At 29.9% G+C, this 20,934-nt stretch overlaps 2 protein-coding genes across 2 annotated transcripts; one reads left to right on the plus strand and one right to left on the minus strand.

The window, feature by feature from the left end:
- The first annotated feature begins 2,591 nt into the window (after positions 1 to 2,591).
- Positions 2,592 to 8,741, plus strand: LOC130804668 (microtubule-destabilizing protein 60-like). The gene is made up of 8 exons (XM_057669196.1): positions 2,592 to 3,598; positions 3,706 to 3,751; positions 3,855 to 3,950; positions 6,878 to 6,997; positions 7,117 to 7,215; positions 7,920 to 7,979; positions 8,085 to 8,179; positions 8,261 to 8,741. Exons 1-8 carry the CDS (start codon positions 2,748 to 2,750, stop codon positions 8,376 to 8,378), a joined length of 1,485 nt encoding a protein of 494 aa, XP_057525179.1. The 5' UTR covers positions 2,592 to 2,747; the 3' UTR covers positions 8,379 to 8,741.
- A 6,113-nt stretch (positions 8,742 to 14,854) lies between these two features.
- Positions 14,855 to 17,292, minus strand: LOC130804545 (40S ribosomal protein S19-1). Its single transcript, XM_057669015.1, has 4 exons — positions 17,038 to 17,292; positions 16,153 to 16,243; positions 15,861 to 16,044; positions 14,855 to 15,258 (listed from the first exon to the last, which is right to left on the minus strand). Exons 1-4 carry the CDS (start codon positions 17,128 to 17,130, stop codon positions 15,186 to 15,188), a joined length of 441 nt encoding a protein of 146 aa, XP_057524998.1. The 5' UTR covers positions 17,131 to 17,292; the 3' UTR covers positions 14,855 to 15,185.
- Positions 17,293 to 20,934: the final 3,642 nt, after the last annotated feature.

Below are 20,934 nucleotides of genomic sequence, written 5' to 3' on the forward strand. Positions count from 1 at the left end.
GGAGAAAAATATTATGATATTAATATTGCAATTGAATATTCTTGAGATATATTTTTCTTGGGAAAACCTATGATCATGAAATAAAATGTATAATGTATGTTTGATTATATTTTTGTGTGCACGCGACTAATTATTAAAATATATTAAATCACGTAAAGGGTAACACGAGGGAAATGAAGCTCTCATATATGTTGTGATCCAAGTATAAGGGTAATGAACAGGTTGTCCTGTTTGGTTAGTATAGCTGCCGACATGTATTATTATTTCTGATACTTGATACGATGTATGGTCTTCCTTCTATTTGTTGTGATCAAGTAGAAAGGTGTGCACACTAGAGTTCCCTGAGACTACTCTGCTAGCCTTGAATTATTTGGGGTGACGACCTTTTGATGAAGTAGGTATAGGGGTAAAGCCTCGGCCTACTAGCGTTCTCGTTCCTTCAAATTAAAAATTGATTATGTGTTTGTCATTATTAAATATCAAATTAATAAATTGGTTTATGTGATATTATATATATTGTTTTCACAAATTCTTTTTTTTTTAAACTCAGCTATATATTATTTTTTAAATTATTTTCAATTTGATTATATTTTATTTTCTTAAATCATTTTGAAACTTAATTGTTTTATGGGATGCAGTTGGAATTACTCAATTTCCTGATTTTGGGAGTTTTTCACTTGTTTTTCTTGCAATCTTATGTTGCAGATTATTGATTGCGTGTGAATCGTGGAGTGAAGATCACCTAGAAACATAGTTTTTATTAGAGTCGTATTGCAGTTTAAATTTTACCGTAAGTTGTTTAAATTTTATATTGACATAGATTGCGTTTAAGTCAGATCTTATGTTGTAAGACCATTTGTTGGATTTAAAGTTATTAAGTTATTTCTTATTCGTTAAGCCTTACATTTATTTAATTAGAAATAGATGTGGCGGTAACACTCACATGAGTTGGTTTTGGCTCATGTTTTTCATTAAAAGTGTTTTCAAAAGTTTGACTTATTTTGAAGGTGTCACAGTTTATGCAAACAATGAACTAGACCAATTGTTCGAGTAATTTAAATAAAATAGGCAATGGACAAGCTAAATAAACAAATAAAATTACGCGGTTTTTACCAAATTATGGCCATATTATGGCCTAGACTAGTGTTTGATATATATACCCACGGGGCATCCATTGGCTCAGGCCTACAAACCTCCGCGTAACGATCATTGACTTGCATACACACTTGATAAGGTTTATTCTTTCCCAAAATCATATGGTTTTAGGAGATTCACCCATCAAGTATTATAAATAAGTCTATAACCCACTTGTTTAGCGATGTGAGATCTTTCTCACATGTGAAATATTTCCAACAAGCAGGCGATCTTATTTATTGAGTGAGTGTTTGATAGCAGGCTAGGCAACCCATTCGAGCGCACCAAGTACTAAATACTAATCATTTGAGCAGCTTAGATTAGAAGACCACTGATCTTTTTTTAATCAACCGTGATGTGATTGATAGTTTAAGACTATGATTTTATTTCATTTAGTTGGATAGCAAGATGACTTTGGCTTAGTTATAACTACCTAAAAAACTCTATAACAACTTAATATAAAACCCAGGTGCTAAAAAACACAACAAAGAGGCAATCTGACAACAACAGAACACAAGGATCTTTTGACTGCACACTTGATCTCTGCACATGGTCATTGAACAGCTGATCAGCACTTGAGACTACACTTATCACAATCGGAACCTGCACACACTGCAAGGAACATAACACATTCCGACACAGCAGTATGGAAAGATGACCCAGACACCTTTACATGATTGCATCTCAACCAAAAAACTTCAATTACAAAGATGACAGTTAAACTACTATACTATGATGGAAAAAGAGACTATTAAAGCTTGCAGATAATGGCAAATGGAGGTGTTTTAAGAGTGTAATGCACATATTTTATTTTATATAAATCATAAAATGTTTAAATCAAATTAATATTTTTAATTTTTTCATAAGTTTTTAGTAAAAATATAAAAAAAATTATTAAAAAGTGATTTTGTCCTATTTGATTTGGACACATATGTTAAGTCAATTATTCAAGCCTTTGGAAAGAAAAATGAAATAGAAATAATTTTTGTTTGTTTAGAAGAAAAGAAAAGGAACGAAGGGAGATTAAAGTTTTTCCTTTAAATTTTTTTAACTTTAGAATGAGTGATATTTTAATAAAAATCATTCATTTAATCCGTTTAAATCGCTCTCATTTAAATCTTTTCCCTTTCATTTTGTTACCTAAGACCTCCATCCTTCAAATTCTTTTTTTTTTCTTTTTTTTTATTTCTTTCCATCCAAACATAATGTAAATCCAAACAATAAATACGACATCAACTTTAAAACTAAAAAACATGAGTCATGGGTCCAAAATAATTAGATTCATTGCAAACTAACCTTTAAGGGCTATAAGTCTATAACCATGCATAATCCCATAAATAGAGTGGTGAAACACGCCAAATCCAACGGTTAGTGTAAACTATTCAACAAAAAAAACTTCAATTATTATAATAAGAAAAAAAAAGAAAATCAATCAATAATAAATAAAAAGAGTAACTAGCCGTTATGGTCATGGAGCGCCGGGTGCAACGTTCACTTTTTTCTCCATTCCTTCACCATTTCTTTGTTCTTCATCTCTCACATTCAACCCATTGAGACAACCACTTCTTTTCTCTTACACTTTTACTCTTTTAGTCTCTGTTTCTCTCTCTACAATGGCGACTCCAACAAAAGACGCACAAGCTGATCGATCTAATGTTTCTATGAAAATAAAGAATCAGGAGAATTCCAACCCTAATCTCAAAACCCCTGGCGGTACTAAACTAAAATCGCCAAATACTCAAAAATCAGCCACCAAAAACCCTAATCCTACCTTTTTATCTCCTAAGAAGAAGATCAGAGAGAGGAAATTTTTTGTGGCGAAGAAAAACAATGTAAAGAAACAAGAATCACATCCCAATTGTAAGTGTAAAGATAAATTCAACGGGAAGTGTTTATGTGTTGCTTATGAGAATTTAAGGGCTTCTCAGGAAGAGTTTTTCAAAAGTAAAAGTGTCGGGGTTGAGGAGTATGAAGATTTTGGTGAAACCTATGTCGAAATACCAAAAGAGAACAATCTCAAATCTGAGAAAACAGAAATTCAAAGTAGGAATGAGAAATGTGATGACGAAAGCGACAAACGGGGTTCCAATGAAATTGGCGTTTGTAAACCAGAGATGGCTGAATCTCCAAAAGGGATTGGAAGTTCAACAATCAAGAGAAGAAGGGATATATTAATGGAGGAAGCAAGAGCAAGTGTTCCAGAACCAGGCTCCGGGAGAGTATTGCATTTGGTTAAAGCATTTGAGAAACTTTTAACAATTCCTAAGGAATCACAGAATGACAAAGAGGAAGGGGATAATAAGGAAGGGATTAAATGGGCATTGCCTGGTTTGCAGGAACCGTCTATAGATCCTGAGACGAAGGAATCGTCGTCTTCATTTTGTCCTGGAGAATTATTTTTCAATGCTGAAAGCTTGGGATTGGATGCCAAAGTCTCCTCTTCATTGGATAGTAGTAGAGACAGGTAGGTCGTTTTTTGGGGTTTTTGAATTTTGAAAATTACATATTTTGTGTTAGGATTCAATGTTTTTGATTTTAATTATGCATTCTTAATATGATTTTCTTTTGTAGTGGGTCAAGCAGAAGCTCTATTGGAAGTCGGAGAAGCCGTAGGAGTGTAAGAACCATCCTTTTTGTTTTTACTGTTTTGGCTTTCTGCAATATAAGTCTTCTGTAGGACATTGTTTGAGGCAAATAATTTGGAATTATTTGATGTTTAGGGCTCATTCTCTTCTGGAACTGTTGGTGGAAGAAAGTGGAAGAAGAAGCAGCAGCATAGAGTCACATCACAGCGACCATTTAGACTAAGGACAGAGGTATGAATTAGTAAATGAATAATTGCGTCAAGGAATGATCTCTTTTCTCGTGGCAAATTCCACTTATGTTGGAAAAACTAGTAACTCACATGTGATCCCGTATGGACTTTTTAGGAGGTTGACAAACGTATACTTTATTGGCTACTCATCCTATGACCAATTGGTTTTAGGATGGAATCTCATTGGGTCTGTGTGAAGTCAACTCTTTTCTTTTATGGTCTTGTGTACAAGCTCAAATTATCAATTTAGTAGGAAGATTAAGGGTGACCAAGTCTTAATCAATGCTCTCTGTTTTTTGAGGAAATTACTTGTGGACTATTACACTTCTCTTCAAATATATGAATAAGTGATTGAGATGAATTTGTAATGCGGAGGGTTTTGTAGATATAGTTATTGACAAAATGGATTAAGCAACATGATTCTCGTATTTCTTGATGTTTCTCTCTCCTTAAGGATGAGCTAACTTAGAGAATTTTATCAATGATGGGGAAATAAGATATTGCTTTCACTTTCAAAGGATTGGAACACTCGTTCCATATGAATCGATGTGCCTCTAGTATGCACGGGGTGTTTCACCCTTTGATGCTGGATTTGTTCATCATTTTCATACTATTGTAGTGATTGATCACTTTCCACTCTAGTATGGCATTATTATCTCCATAAACCGCTCTAGAGTCTTTAGGGAAGTTAACTGGCTATTGATTTTAGCTACTAGTGATTAATCACTGGAACATGATATTTATGATTGGGAATGGGGGTACCTGGCCCTTTTCTATGGTGCAGTTTTAGAGGTTAATCATCTTCTAACTTGACCTCTTTAGATTAGGGGTGAAGCAAATTAATTGGAGGCCCTATTAGGGGCCTTCTTTTAACAATTTAGAATAGGAAAAAAAATTAGTTTGAAATATGGGGCCTTTTATAATAGCTTGGAGTATAGGATCTCGTATCCATCGTACATTAGCAATTTAATACTCAAACACCAGATAATGCTCATTTATGTTAATCAAAAGCTCGTGCTCTTAAAGCACAACCTACAATTTTTCTACGAAAAACTTCTCTACATAATAGAGATCTCAACCAATACAATAGTTATTGTCAAAATTCACTTAGAAATCCTTTACATGGACATAAATACTTTAGCTTTCACAACGATTAATTTATAGAACATAACAATTAACAATTGACATGAAAAAATGTAATTTACAAAAGTAATTCAAATTAAATTATACTTTAAGATTTACTGGACTTAATTTTTTCATACCTTTGAGCTTCTTCACCACTGAGGACATTGTTAATGTGTTTGATTCCTCCAACCTCGCCCTCATCAATGGTTTTGAAAAATCTATACCATCAACTTTAGCTTCAATCTCAATCCTGAATTTGTGTTGGCTACTGAGTGACCTCCAACTCACATGTTGGGAAGAACGAAAAATGAAGAGGTTGGGTAAATTGAAAAGGATGAGAGTTAAGTTGGTTAAGCATAAGATTTATTGTTCTTGGGAGCAAGGAGGGCAAAAATAGTTCCTATTTTCCATAAACGCATTAATGTTTGACAAAGATCACATTGTTGTTTCTTTTCAAAATAAGAAAAATATGTCTCCTGTGTTTTGATCCCTTACTCTTTGTGTGGAATATGAAACCTTTTCCAACTGCCCTTCTATCCAATACAAGTGCACTTATCTATTTTTTAATATTTGAGGCTCTTTATATGCGGGGGCCCTGTCGAACACCTCGCACACCTCAGAACCGCCCCTGCTCTAGATAGATGTTCATTTACTATGTTACTCTTGTAAAAGTTCTTGTATAGACTTGAACCACACTATTTAGTGTACAACTAATGATAGCAAGTTTTTTCCAATGATTATTGGTTGTACTTTTCAAGTAAAAATACTTACTATTTTAATACCTTTTAAGGTTGGAATATGAAACCTTTTCCAACTGCTCTTCTATGCAATACAAGTGCATTTATCTGTTTTTTGATATTTGAGACTTTTTATATGCGGGGGCTCTGTGCAGTCGAACACCTCGCACACCCTTAGAACCGCCCCTGCTCTAGATAGATGTTCATCAACTATGTTACTCTTGTAAAAGTCTTGTATAGACTTGGTCCACATAGCAAGTTTTTTCCAATGATTATACTTGGTGACAACTTGTCAAGTAAGAATACTTACTATTTTAGTACTTTTTAAGGTTGATGCACACTAAAATAGTATGGACTTGATACAAGACTTTCTCATTACTCTTTGGTTTAGTCGGTGAACTTTTTCCATATGCAGTTGTTTCAACTTGAGTTTTGGTAGCATAGTAGTTTTATGATGAAAAAGACTTTTGGGGTCATCTTTTTTCAATCTAATGTTTGTCTGCTAGACACAAGTTTACTTTAAAGTACTTGTGTGTTGTGACTGTTGGAGCTGAAACTGAGTGACCTTGGACTTAGCTTTTAGCTGCAAGGATGGACTTTTGTTTTAAGTAGGTATTTATGAATTGTAGTTCCTCTGGGCAGCAACTTACTTGACTTCGAAACAGAGCCCATATTTTTACAAAAAAAAAAAAAAAAGAGATTCTCTTATGCCGTTTTCACTCTTCTTCCAAATTTAAAGCAGTAGTTATTACTAGTTGCTTCTTGCCCCATGTGAGACACTGGGTAATCTTCAGCTATTATGCATTGTAAATGTATGAACAGCAAGTAAATAAGACCTTATGATTTTAATCTTCATTTAACTTTTTTCTTTTCCAGTTATTCTTCTATCTCTCTTCTGCTTGTAGCCGTAAACAGCAAGTCGGATTTTCAATAACCCTTTGTGAACATGTGTCTCGTTTATGTGTCTCTGTTAACTCTTCTTTTTCCACCATTGTTGCTTTCCTTACCATCATTTTCACCTACCATTTTTGTTGTTTCATGATCGGCTTCCTTACATCTATTCCAGCAAAGAGGGAAAATGAAGGAAGAGGAGTTTGTCAAGAAGTTGCAGGAGATGATGATTGAAGAGGAGAAGCAGCGCATACCAATTGCACAAGGCCTTCCGTGGACAACTGATGAGCCTGAGGTGAGCCACAACTGAATAATAACAGATCAAAAGCACTTCTATTTTACCCGATACCTTGAAATTGAGTTTAATGTAATTGCATATGTGCTAACTTGGCTTATTTGGTAACTGTATCTCAGTGTCTGATAAAGCCGACAATCAAAGAGTGTACAAAGCCAATTGACTTGAAACTGCATAGTGATGTAAGGGCTGTAGAACGTGCGGAGTTTGATCACCAGGTACGATATTGAATTCACCTTCATTTAGTCATTTAATCATTTAATCGTATCCTTCATCAAAAGAACAACCACTAAGTCAAACAGTGTATCAATTAATTGGTGATGGGTTATCTGCTGAAGATGAATTTGTATAGGCATTTGACCTTTTTTTGAACGAGGCATTCAACCAATTCTTCTACTTTATGTTACTTTAGACCTCATTTCACTCTGTCCCTTAATTGACAATCAATTGGCTTTTGCATTTGACCAGTAGCACAACTTGAAACTGTCCTTTGTTTTTTCTAACTACATTTCATGATCACAATTCACAACTATAAGAAACAAGCAGTTTCGCGCAATCCTGTCGCAAGACAGACACTTCCTCTATCTAGAAAGCATCCGCGTCCATATTTTGATTACAATACATGATCACAACTATTCGAATCAGCAGTTTCACACAATCCTGTCGCAAAGACACGCTTCCTCTATCTTGAAAGTCCATGTCCTTCATTTTTATGATTACATTTCATGGTCATAAATAATAAAAATAAGTAATTTTACGCTATCCTGTCGATTTACTTTTGTGTTTTAAGCTATTTGTGCTCTGTTTTGTCATTCTCATTATCATCGCTCAAGTTTCAAGCAATGTGATATATTAAAAACATTGCATTACTCACTTTTTTCTGGATCACTTGATGCTAACCTACTGTTAGTCTAATTATCAGGTAGCTGAAAAATTGATGATGATAGAGCAATATAAAATGGAAAGAGAGAGGCAACAGAAGGTAAATACATTACTCCATATCTATTCAAGATTTAAAAAGATTTACATTAACGTTGATATCAAAAAAAAATGGATCAAGTAAAAATAATGTCTGGTTAACAAACAGTTGGAAGAGGAAGAAGAGATAAGAAGATTAAGAAAGGAACTCGTCCCGAAAGCTCAACCAATGCCTTATTTTGACAGACCTTTCATCCCTAAGAGGTAAAAATCCATTTCATGGCAGTATGTTTCAAGCTAGAAAGATTACGGATTTGATTGTTGATTCTGCGTACGATTTCTCAGGTCGGAGAAACAGCCAACAATTCCGAAAGATCCAAAATTCCATTTTCCGCAACAGAAGAAGATCAAGTGTTGTTTATCTTGGAATGACTTGAATGATTATATTCATGCACCATCATGATTCATGAATTAGGAGAGAAAACTTAAACATACTACACAACCAAGCAATTGATTGTTGCCTCCTCATGTGCTTGAAAATGTCATGATTCTTTCATTCAATTTTGCCTCTGTTTATAATCAACATTTTTCTCTTCTTCCTCCTATATAAAAATTATCAAATATGAGTACCTAATTGTTATGTGTGAATATGCAAATATTAAGTATTCATGATTCATATTTTAAGTGAGTGTTTCAAGTACTACTAGATTTTACAAGAAAAAGATATTAAAAATATAAGTTTATGATTCAATGTAGAGGGTTTAAATTGTTGTTAGACGAGTATTGTTAGGTGTGAATATGCTAGTTTGTTGGATTTTTAGAAGAGATTATTGTAAAAAATTGAAAATAGTTTAATGTCTATGTTGATGTTATCATATCAATTATATCATACATAACATACCAATAAAAATGTTGATCTTTAGAAAGTCTTCGCAAATATAATTATTTTAGTGGAAGATTCTTTTTTTTTTTTGAGATTACACGATAATATTTACCTAACTTGAATCTGATTTTTTAAAAACAAGAGCTAAATTAGTTAAAGTATTTTTTAAAATTTATTTATAGTAAATTTATATCCCTAACCTAGAATCATATCATACATACTAATAAAAATAATAATAAATGATAAACTTCAGTGAGAAAGGAAATTAATTATTTTAAATGAAAAAAGCGTTTAATTTTTTATTATATCTTTGTCTTTTGACAAACAAAATCAAAATAAAAAAAATAAAAGTAAAACTTACCAGAAGACGATCAACATATGTAATGAAATCAATGATAGATAATTAGTAGTAACAATTTATTCTAGTAAATTTTTGTGTTGGATTTCTTTTATATTATTCTGATTTGTATCAACAAAATTAATATATACTCTTGTTAGTCAGCCGATTCAACAAAACAGTGGATACAATTACAAATACATTCTAGTGTTTGGATTTTGATTTATGTTAGGAAATATTACAAACTTATTCTAATTTTTGTGATTTTATTTGTTCTGTATAGTATTTGAAAATTTTATAATCCTATTATAGATTTTTTTTTTTAAATGCTCCTATTTTTGTTATTTATTAGTGAAGAGACCAAGCCAAACACACGAAAAATTGAAGTTACTGAATAAATAACTCGGAAACTTGTAGAATCACCAATTTCATTAATCACTTGTCAAAGTTTCACAATATACATATAACGGCCCGTTTGGTACATGGTATTAGAGGGCGGTAATGATAATAAAATTAAGTAATAAAAAATTTGGTTGTTTGGATGCCTTCAATGGTAAAGGATGGTAATAAAATAAGGTAATAAAATTACCAAAAAGGGCCATTTTTATTACCATCAAACAACCTGGTATTAAGCTGTAATGGTAATGAAGTATTACTGTGGTAATAAAATAAGGTAAAGTTGTTTCGAGCTGAAGAAAAAAAATAATGAAGAAAAAAAAGGTAATGTATGTAATTATCCAAAAAAATATTATTATTAAAAAAAGAATCATTAGATAGAATAATTTAAATACAATAATGTTTTTAGATACAAATATACAATAATGAAACTAAGAGTCATTACTATTAATTATTACTAACAACCAAATGCAATCAATGGAATATTATCTTCCATTACCATTCTTTAGTCATGCACACCAAACAAAAGAATCTCCATTACCAATTCGCATATCCATTCCTTCATTACTATTGCCATTACAACATTTCATTCCCATTACTTCATTACCATCAACCAAACAGGCCGTAATTGTAATAGATCGACTAAACTATCTTAACATCTTCATGGCCGAGTTACATTGCCTCGGGATATTAACAAGAAGTTATGTGATATAATAAACACAACCATCAAACCACAATATCAAATCATATCATCATATCATATCATACATTATTATAAAAAAATTAGAAAATTTCAAATGGCGATTTTATAGAATTTTGCCAAATATTGCATTTTTATAGGTTAAAATGTGATTATTTGATATTCAAAAGATTTTATTATATAATTTAGTATTAAAGGTAATTTTTCAAAAGATTTTATTATATAATTTAGTAAGATGTTAATCCAACGTATGCATAAACTTTTTTCATGAACAGAGATGACAACAAGGAGTAAAGTACAAGGACTAAGATGTTAATCCAACAATACCTCCTTCAATCATCATTTAGTTTAATTTTGACACTGCTTAATTTTATTATTAAATTTTTGTTATTAGCTTGAGCAATTCAATTGTATGAAAAACAAATGAAATACAATCTACAAAATTGATTTGTTTTTATTAATGTTTCCGTTACCGACCGAAAACAATTAATTAGCACTAAGTTTGATTAGTACTAATAGCGAATAATAGAGAATATAATTTTTTTTTTTCATATTTGACTTGTTTATCCTTCTAGTTTATCTTTATTTCCTAATTTCTCTCTTAAAAGTAAAGGTACGCAAAAGGTAGGATCCGGATGGGGTTTTTTTTTTCCTGAAAGATGTGGACAAACCATATCTGTTTCCCTTCAAAAGGAAGTAAAGAGGATGCACACAGTCTAAAAACCTCCCAGCTAATACCTGCGCTCAATAAAGATCGAATCCCAAACCTTCTACTCAACATGCAAATACTCTATCCATTGAGCCATAAGCGCTTTTCCAAAATTTACAATCTCTCCTAAAAATACTTATTTCCGAATCTATGTCCAAACAAAATTTACATTCTCTCCTTGATGATACATTTATAAACTCACATGTATTATGGAAAAAAAATAAGTATAATATTATTGAAAATCAAATAATTATAACTATTGCTATAATTTTATTATCCTCAAATTAAGCAGATTTTTAAGTTATTGTCAACTCAGATTTTATTTAACTTACACAACTTATAAAATTTTGTAATGATAGATTTAATTTGATGAAAATAATTATTAAACAAAATAAAAATAAAGAAAATTATATAGATAAATAACTAATATATCACAAGACTATCGTAGCCGAAAATATAGAGAAATTAGGAAGAGGAACATATCAAAAATGAAAAGAATTTTGGAGATAAATAAGACAATAATTAAGTACAATTAGGAAGAAATTAAGAAATAGAGATAAATTAAAATGAGAAACAAATTAAAATCAAATTTTTTTTTCTAAATTTACGCATTTTATTGAAAAAATAGATATGGAGTACTTGTTTGTTGTTAGCAATGTGAACAAAGCTTTGCTTGATTTTTTGACCAATTTTCTCTTGTTTGATGTTACTAACAGCGAGGCCTAATCTTAGATCTTATTCTATGAATTAAAATTTTTCCAAGTTTAATTTCAAATTCTTTTTAAGAAAAAACATTCATTTATTTCAAATTTTCTTTAATCAGAGCTCTTTATGCCAAGTTTTTGAGATGGGCTTATTCATGATCTTTATTCCTATAGGCCCTCTCTTGAGAGACTGTCTATAGTATAGACGCCTCTCAAAAGAGCCCAACTCACATTCTCAACTTACTATATTTAGAAAATATCTTAATTTAAAAAAGAAACTGTTGTTTTTAAAAAATCATGCGCGTGTCATTTCCAAGAGAAGAAAATTATTGTCTTTTTGAAAGATGAAAAGTTTTCTAATTAACTGTCTATTCCCAAGCAAAATAAAACATCATTTATTAATAAATTAGATTTTTCATCTCCCTTCTTCAACCATCGAACATACAAACCTTCTACAGCCTGAAAATATTGTCTAACAATGGAAGAAATGATGCTTGAATTCGATTGTGATTTTTTTTTAAAAAAATAAAGCTTCATCAATGGTGAAAAAACAATAATGTTGAAGAAGACAACAATGTATACTATTTGGAGAAGGTAATAAAAGTTATTGTGGTTCTTCTAATTTTTTTTTCTTAAATTAAGGTTCATTAATGGTGAAAAACAGTGACGTTGAAGAGACAACAATGACTAATTTTTGGAGAGTTGTAATAAAAGTATGTGGTTATATTCATATATTTGGGGATATAACCAAAATATAGTTGATATTATAACTATGAACATTTGATATAGGTTGATGTAATTGGGAGTAAACATTGTGTAGTTGTAATATATTTGGGGTTATAACATAATATATTTGGAGTTATAACATAGTATATTTGGGGTTATAATAACTTATATTTAGTGCCATAACATAATATAATATTTGATGTTAAAACAAAAAATATTTGGGGTTATAACATAATATATTTTTGGATTATAACAACATATATTTGGGATTATAACATAATATATTTTGTGTTATAAGAACGTATATTTGTAATTATACAATAATATAATTGGTATTATAACCGTGAACATTTGACATAGGTTAATGTGGTTGAGAGTATAATACTGTGTAGTGTGGGTTATATCATTTTTAGTTGGTTTTATAACATAATGTAGCTGGGAGTGTAATATTGTTTAATTGGGGTTATAACATAGTTTAATTGGGATTACAACATAGTTTATTAAGGGTTATAACATAGTTTAATTGTGATTATAACATTGTTTAGTTGGGGGTATAACATTATTTAGTTGGGATTATGACATTACTTTATAAATTCAAAATATTATAAACAACACACAAATATAAACACAAATACAATCTATTATAAACCTATATATACAATATTATAATCCAAATACGCACTATTATAATTCCAACATAATCTCAAATATGAATACATAACAATATGACAAATACCACTATTATAAACTCAAATACACAATATTATAAATCTAAATACATAATATTATAATTCCAGCTACTATAAGCCCTTTATTTGGGTACTTAATCAGCCACTTTTGACTGCTGAGGGTTGTCATTTTGATGCTTAGAATGAATCTTTTTGATCTTCTTTGCGAATATAAAAGTCAAGACAACACCATCACTTATCTTTTCCAATTTTTCAACCCTAAAATCAAGAACAAGTAAAATAAAAAAAAAACAAATTTAAAATATTAAAATATTAAACTACAAACTTTAATTGCGTTTAAACACCAACTTACTTTACTTCTTCAACATCACTATATCCATCATTGTTGTCTTATTCAACATCGCTATTTCCACCATCGATAAAGCTTAATTGTTTTTTAAGAAAAATAAAATGATTGTAATTCCAACTAATATATAACACAATTAACCCAAAAAAATGAAAATGAAAGCTTTGAAAACGAATATGGTGAAGATGAAGCATAAATACATACCTTTGATGGTCTTTCAAATGTTGAAGAAGATAAACAGAAAATAAAAGACAATAGAGTTTGAGAGAGAAAGATGTAGATTGAAAACCACAAATGGAGTTTGAGAGAGGACCATGAGTAGTTTATGTCAGGAAATAGTGAAATGAAAACTGAAAATGAAAGTTGAAAAGTTAAGAGAAGTGCGTGTTTAGAAAATTTAGTTATTTTATTTTTTTTAATTTATAAATTGGGTCAGCCCAAACTTAAAACGTCTTTTATATAGACGGTCTTAAGTAAAAATTTGTGTTATTCCTAAAGCTCTATTATCCTTTTCATATAACAAAAAATAAACAATCCAACCTACCAACAGACTATAAATGTTTATCCTATGATTACTAGAACTTCTTAAAATAAACTAAATTATTTCATTATTTCTGATATATGTCATTGAATATTAGCCCATCTCATTGAATATCTATGTATATTTACGATGGAATATATCATGAAATATATCTTGATTAAAATTAATGAAAATAAATATTTAATGATGATTTATCATTGACAATAATGCATAGTATATGAAATATAAATATAGATGTCTACTTTACCTTAAAACTTTTAGAGAGAAAAAAATAATATTAGTATGACATATATATACTTATAAATACATTTAATATTCTCTTTATCTCTTAATAATTGTGCACAAAGCAAAAACGAAATAAGATTAATCTGAAAGATAGAATCTTAAGGCAAATAAATTTGATACCTTTGGTTTATTTGTTTGTTAAAAATTTTCCATTCAAGAAGAGAGAATTTATATAAAGTTTTTCAATAATATTTTGATGACAAAATATATTCATATTAAATCTTATTAAATTCATCTTAATAAGTGAAATTGTTTTTTCACAATACAAATTTAAAAAATTTTATACTACATATTTAAAAATATTAAAACACAAAATTTACATTAAAAAACATGTAAAAAGTAAAATAGACAAAAAAAAAAAACAAAAGAAGTATAAATTTTTAGTCGCTATAAAGACATGTTAAAAATTTTATATTTTGCATTTATTCAATTATTAACGCATTAAAAGCATAGATTAGTCCTTGTTTATAAAATTCTAATAATAAAAGTAAAATAACTCGTCTTGTGAGACAACCTCAAAATAAAAACTTCATGAACTAAAAGTTTTAATTATTGGGATATTTAACCATACATAAGACATATCTCATGGTAAGACCATTTCATGCACAAATTTGTGAAGTAAAAATATTATTATATTCATTAAAGCATTAAAAGCGTACAATGATTGAAGTGTAAGTCAACTTGTTAAGCATAGAATTAATGAGTACTTATACTATTAATCCAAAATTGTAAAAGTCGTTCATAGAAGCCTTAATAAATACTATCTGAAAGTGTTTCAAGGATAAGCGAAGAGATTAAAAAAAATTAATCCGACAATTAATTCATCCATCAGCAAACAAAATTGTTACACATACTTTGCTCATCAGACCAATCAACCCTAAATTTAACAGATAATAACTGCCATGTATGCTTCCATGTATCACCATCCTTGGATATTTGTCTGTAATACTATTCTCAAGCAGCAACAGCAATGTGACCAGCAACTTGGTCAAGATCCCTCTGTCCACTAGACGTGATTTTCCTCCCACTGAGCCAAATTAAAGACACCATACGGTAAGACGAGTAATATAATCAGGCTATTCTACTTTTGCTCTGCAGCAAAACAGGGCATGTCTTCTAACAGAAAGAGTTGACCTATAGTAACCCAATTGAGTATTTGATGAAAACTAGCTTTGACACTACCAAGAAGAATTAGAAACAAAATAGCCTATCTAAATTTAGAAAGACAAATAAATATGACAGTCGAATTGCAATCATGATTTAATATCTTAGTTCCATTTTAAAAGCTTTTGGATCAACAAATTCTAATTGTTTCACAAATTACATCCTCTTTGTTTTAAAAATAAGTAATGGAATCTAGTAATAAATAGTTTATGTTTCAGAATCAGCTTATTTATTTTCTAAACCTGCCAAATTAAGACATACCAACATCCACAAGAGAAGAAAACCTTCAAATCATCTAGCAGTTTATTCTCCACATCTTTACATGATGAAACTATGGTTCTAACTAGTGATTTATAAATTGAAGCCTTCAATGAATTCGGATTTCTAAATGGTTCATGTTTTCCAGACAGCAGTTAGCTATTAGTAAATATACTGCAAGAAGAAATAAAATTGAGTTAAACTCACCCTCTAGGATCAATCTCAACAATTTTAACCTGCTCTAGCTGTTGAAGGATGTGTCTCACAATCGCACCACTGCTCTTGCCAAAGTGGCGTGGGCGGCTCCCATTTCTCTTGCTTCCACCATAAATTCTACGAAAAGCACCAACACCAAGACCACCTCTCAGGTAAATCTTCCTTGCCATTGAAGCTAACAAGAAAAGCACAAATAAGCAACATTTCAATTTAATTTTAAAAAGAGAAAATCATCATAAACCCAAAAATTATTGAAACTTGAGAACATTTAAGTAAGTCTTACCAGCCCTAATGTAGTACCAATCAGGGTCATATGGAGCAAGCTCCTTCAAGACACCAGTCTTAACAATGTCAGTCCATGGAGGAAGCTCAATCTGTCCAAAAAACGCATTAATTGAGAGCATAACTTACAAGCGCATAACGTATTTCAAGAGTCAAGGAACCAGTCTATTAAAAAATAAACCTACATAAAAAAGTTCAAAAAACAAAGCTCTAAGAGGCAAACATATATCAAAAGAAATCAACCTACCAAAAACTTAACAAGGTTTCCAGCTGTGGTCTGTGAAGAAGTTGAGTTGGAGTACAACCAACATCCTTAGTTATAACTTGTAAGAAAGAAGCCCCACACCAATCCTACGTTTCCTAGCCCGTTATGCCATGTTTGACTTAAATATGGGTTCAAGTATCAGACATGGTTATTTATGAAATATCGCAATATTTTGAACCAAATCAAAGTTCCCAAGTGTCATACCCATGTCCGATTGTCAAGCATTCGACACAGGTACTTGAACTAAAGTCAATAATCCGAGCAAAAAACCCTAGTTCCAACAATATGAATGAGACAAAATTCATGAAATGATTTAATCTAGAATATTGTTGCTGATAACACAAACCATAAAAAACAAGTTTCAGGAAATTCAATCACATCGTTTATGAATCGTTTTGTGTAAATGCAATTCTGGAGCTATCCAAAGTCTTACAAATTCGCATAATATTTGACATAAAGGACATTAGTATTGTGAAATTTAGCTATTTACAAAACAAACTAGAAAGATTGATTCACACAGTCAGATAATCATCTCAGCAAAGATTATAAACATTGTATATGAAGAAAAAAAAAAAGGAAAACGAGAAATTGAACAAAGAATAAAGTTTTTAAAATGATTACCTTACCAGATCGCTTGAGATGAGCAGCGTATGCCTTGACGAAATCATGAGGTGAAACATCCTTTACAGTTCGAGCAGCTTGATGAGCCTCCATTGTCGCTTCTCTCTCTCTCTCTCTCTCTCCAACTCCGGCTCTCCAAAATTAGGTGAGGTTCTTCGATCTTCTCCGCGGTTAGGGTTTTTCTTTACAACCCTAATTTCACGTTTTATATATTCAGATTTCAGCCTGCATAGTTTCACAAAAATTTGCGAGATACCACTTCATATGCCTAAATGTTAAAAATAAAAATTTTTCGAATTTCAAAAATTAAAGAATAAAAAATTTAATTTTAACCTAATTTTGATCTAAAATGCCTTAATTCTACTTAAAGTAAATCTTAAATGTATCAATTAATTTATTTTTAAAAAAAAATTATATCAATTAAAATTAAAAATTTCAATTTTGACCTAAAAGTGATCAATTTTGATACTACAATCAAATTCTACTTAATCTTAAATTAATCACTTATTTTAAAGTCTTCAATTTTGATGTTGTAGTAATCAATTCAAACCTTAAAGTAATCAATAATATATAAAGTGATCATTTAGATGACTATTTACAACTTCTAAAAGAAAATAAAAATTTTCAATTTTGATTTAAAAGTGATCAATTTTGACATTAAAGTGATCAATTTCTACTTACAAGTTTAATAACTTTAAATGAATTAATTTATTTAAAAGTCTTTAATTTCGATGTTAAAGTAATCTATTTAGACCTTAAAGTGACTAATTATATATAAAATAAACAATTAAATGATCAGTTATAACTAATAAAAGAAATTAATTTAGAATTTAAAGATATCAATTATGACCTTAAAAAGATCAATTACTGATCGCATATTGAAAAAAATTATAATTTAACCGATTGGACTATTATAATTACTGATCAGTTATAACTAATCGTTATTATGTTCGCTGTTAATAACAGCGAAAAAGTGTTCAATAACTACACACCAAGTCGCTTCTGCTATGTTTGTGAATAATGATTTCATTTGAAATATAGATTTGGCTCAAATTTTGTGTTTGGCTAATAAAAAAAATTTTAATTTGGATTTGAGTCAAATTCACCATAATTATAAAAAGTGGTTAAAAATAAGAATTTGACAATTACTTTTCAAACCTTCTCATTCTCCAATTCTACATTAATAATTTCATATTTAAAATCTAAAATTAAAAATGAAATACTTATTTTGAAACGTAACCTTATTTCATCCATCCAAAATCAACCAAAGAAACATCATAATAGTTTTGAAGTTAAGGTATATTTCTAGAACTTAGGTTGAATACTCATTTTTTTTTACTAATTATTTAATTTACTTAACAATATTATTTAATTTCTAAATAATTTTAATTAATGTTATTATGTTATTTTATTAGTAGATATCAAAGCTTCATTCAATGGAACAACATTGTCATTGTGTTTATAAAGTCGAATATGATCGTGATTAGAGCGACTTTAATCCTAGCCGTCAATATGTTGCTTGTCCACTTTCCCATGATGAAGGATTCGATGTAGCTACAATATAGGTGAGTCGATTCATAGGGCACACAAGGAAAGAAAGACATTATTATTAAGCTCGATAAAAAGAAAGAGAAGCTTAAAATCGATATACTTCACTTGAGAAAGGAAGAAGATAATAAAGGGTATAGGAGGTAAGAGACAGAGAGGTTAAAGAAAAAAATTTAAGAAGCAATGTTAGGTGCTACTAATTTAATTTCATGAATAAACTATGTAATTTGTCATCGCATTAAATGCATTATTATCAATTTGTGTCGCAAAATCACAGCGCAAATACTTCGTTTTCGTACGACTAATGCGCAACCCTTTACTTTCTAATGCTTCCTTCCATTCAGCCAATTTATTTATTACAATAAATATATGAACCAATGTTTGTATCTTTTTCTTCAGAGTAAGGTAAATGATGGATTGGGTTCTACTTGTTATTGAGTTTATTGATTTTTCGTTGATCTTTTCTTCAATGTTTTTAAGCAATACAATATTATTAAAATTACACTTAGTCTATATCCAAGAATGCTTTGTATCTTTGTGTCTATTCTTCAGACTAGAAACTAAAATACACATAATATTTTTGTTGTGAACCGCAGAATCATGGTTTGAGTTTGTCAGGTAAATTAAAGTTATTTGTTAACTTAATAAATCATTCTTATGCGGCATGATTTGATATGGGAAAAATTTTGGAATTTCATTTTATCTTTTGTATTTTATTTATTTTCTTTGTCTTTTGTGGTGATTTAATCAGGATTTTTTCTATATCTAACAAGCTAGGACTTCTTAGTGTGTTTTTTTGTTTCCTCTCAATTTAATCGAGCTCTTATTTAACTGCATGAGATTATTGTTTAAATTAGAAATAAGCTTTTTAAAATTAGTGTTTCTCTGTTAAATGATTATTTTTACATTTTATATATATATATATATATATATATATATATATATATATATATATATATATATATATATATATATATATATATATATATAAAATCATGTAATTATGTAATTTGAGTGTAAAGTACCTAATGGTTAATTAACAAAATTGTGTTTGAATTTTAGGTTTTAATTACAAATTTGGTAGTTTTCTAATGCTAAGAAACGAGCAGGGAAATTTTAAACAAATAGTATTAAAAAATATATCATTTGACTTTTATTTATGTGAAAAAATGTTCAGGAACAGTATATTTATTCACTCATTTATCACTCAATTAGATGAATGGGTGTACCCGATCACATCAGCTTATTAAATGAGTTAGGATAATGTTAAAATTTTAAACCCGAAATAAATTTTTATAACTCATCTAATTAAACGAGTTAGTTTAGAGTTAAGGAAAATTTATATAACATAAGCTTAATTTATTTAATATTTTCATATTTTTTTATAATTAATAGAAAATAAGCAACTCATAAATTAAAAGTTTAAACTGAGGTATGATTTAAAAGATAAGATGTAGTCATTGTTAAAAACTTTTAATCTGTAAACGAGTTCGGTGGCTTGAAATCAAGTTGATATGTTTTGTAAGAGGTCAAGTCAGAGTTATGATTTTTAACTTAATTAACAAAGAGGGATAACTTCATTTAAGAGGTTTCTGATCCATAGGATGAACATGGCCCTTGAATGCAATCAAGGCTGGAGGCAAAGTTCCGAGTTTCCACATGGTAAGGTTTGCGTTCAAGTTCTGTAGAACGGAAGACAATAAAATCCAGATGTAATCAACACCCATTGCAAACAAGGAAAATTCTTATTACACCATCATATAAAAATTCCTGTATCATATTATCTTCAAAGTTCTTAAGAAGTCAACCTTGATTGTCCCTTAATACCTCAAACAATTTTTTCTTTTTTATCAAGGTAGTCCCAAATGCTTCACATTTCTATGAGTTCACAACTCCTCTTTGCATCTCAATCTAAATTTTTTCCCTCCCCAAACTTCCCCTATTTTAATGCGGCTAAAGATTGATCGTACTTTCGGATTATTATTTTTAACAACTTAATTCCAAAAATAAGCTTCGTGAAAACTTAATTCCCAAAATAAGCGTCCGTACATCCAAACCTAGCCCTGGAGTAAGTCGCTGTTACTAACAGCGACTTTAATAAAATAAATAAATAAATAAATTTTTTTATTATTTTATTTTATTTTATTTTATTTTAAGTCGTTGTTAGTAACAGCGACTTAATGCGTTTTAGGTTTTCAGTTCTCAATTGCTTCCTCCCTACGAGATTAAGGAGTTCACCAATTAACCTTAAAGAAGCTGTTACTAACAGCGACTTAAGGAGTTGATTGGTCAACTCCCTAAGTCTCTGTTAGTAACAGCGACTTATGACTTTTATTTTATTTTACTTTA

This window comes from Amaranthus tricolor, chromosome 17, assembly GCF_026212465.1.
Source record: "Amaranthus tricolor cultivar Red isolate AtriRed21 chromosome 17, ASM2621246v1, whole genome shotgun sequence".
NCBI lineage: Eukaryota > Viridiplantae > Streptophyta > Magnoliopsida > Caryophyllales > Amaranthaceae > Amaranthus > Amaranthus tricolor.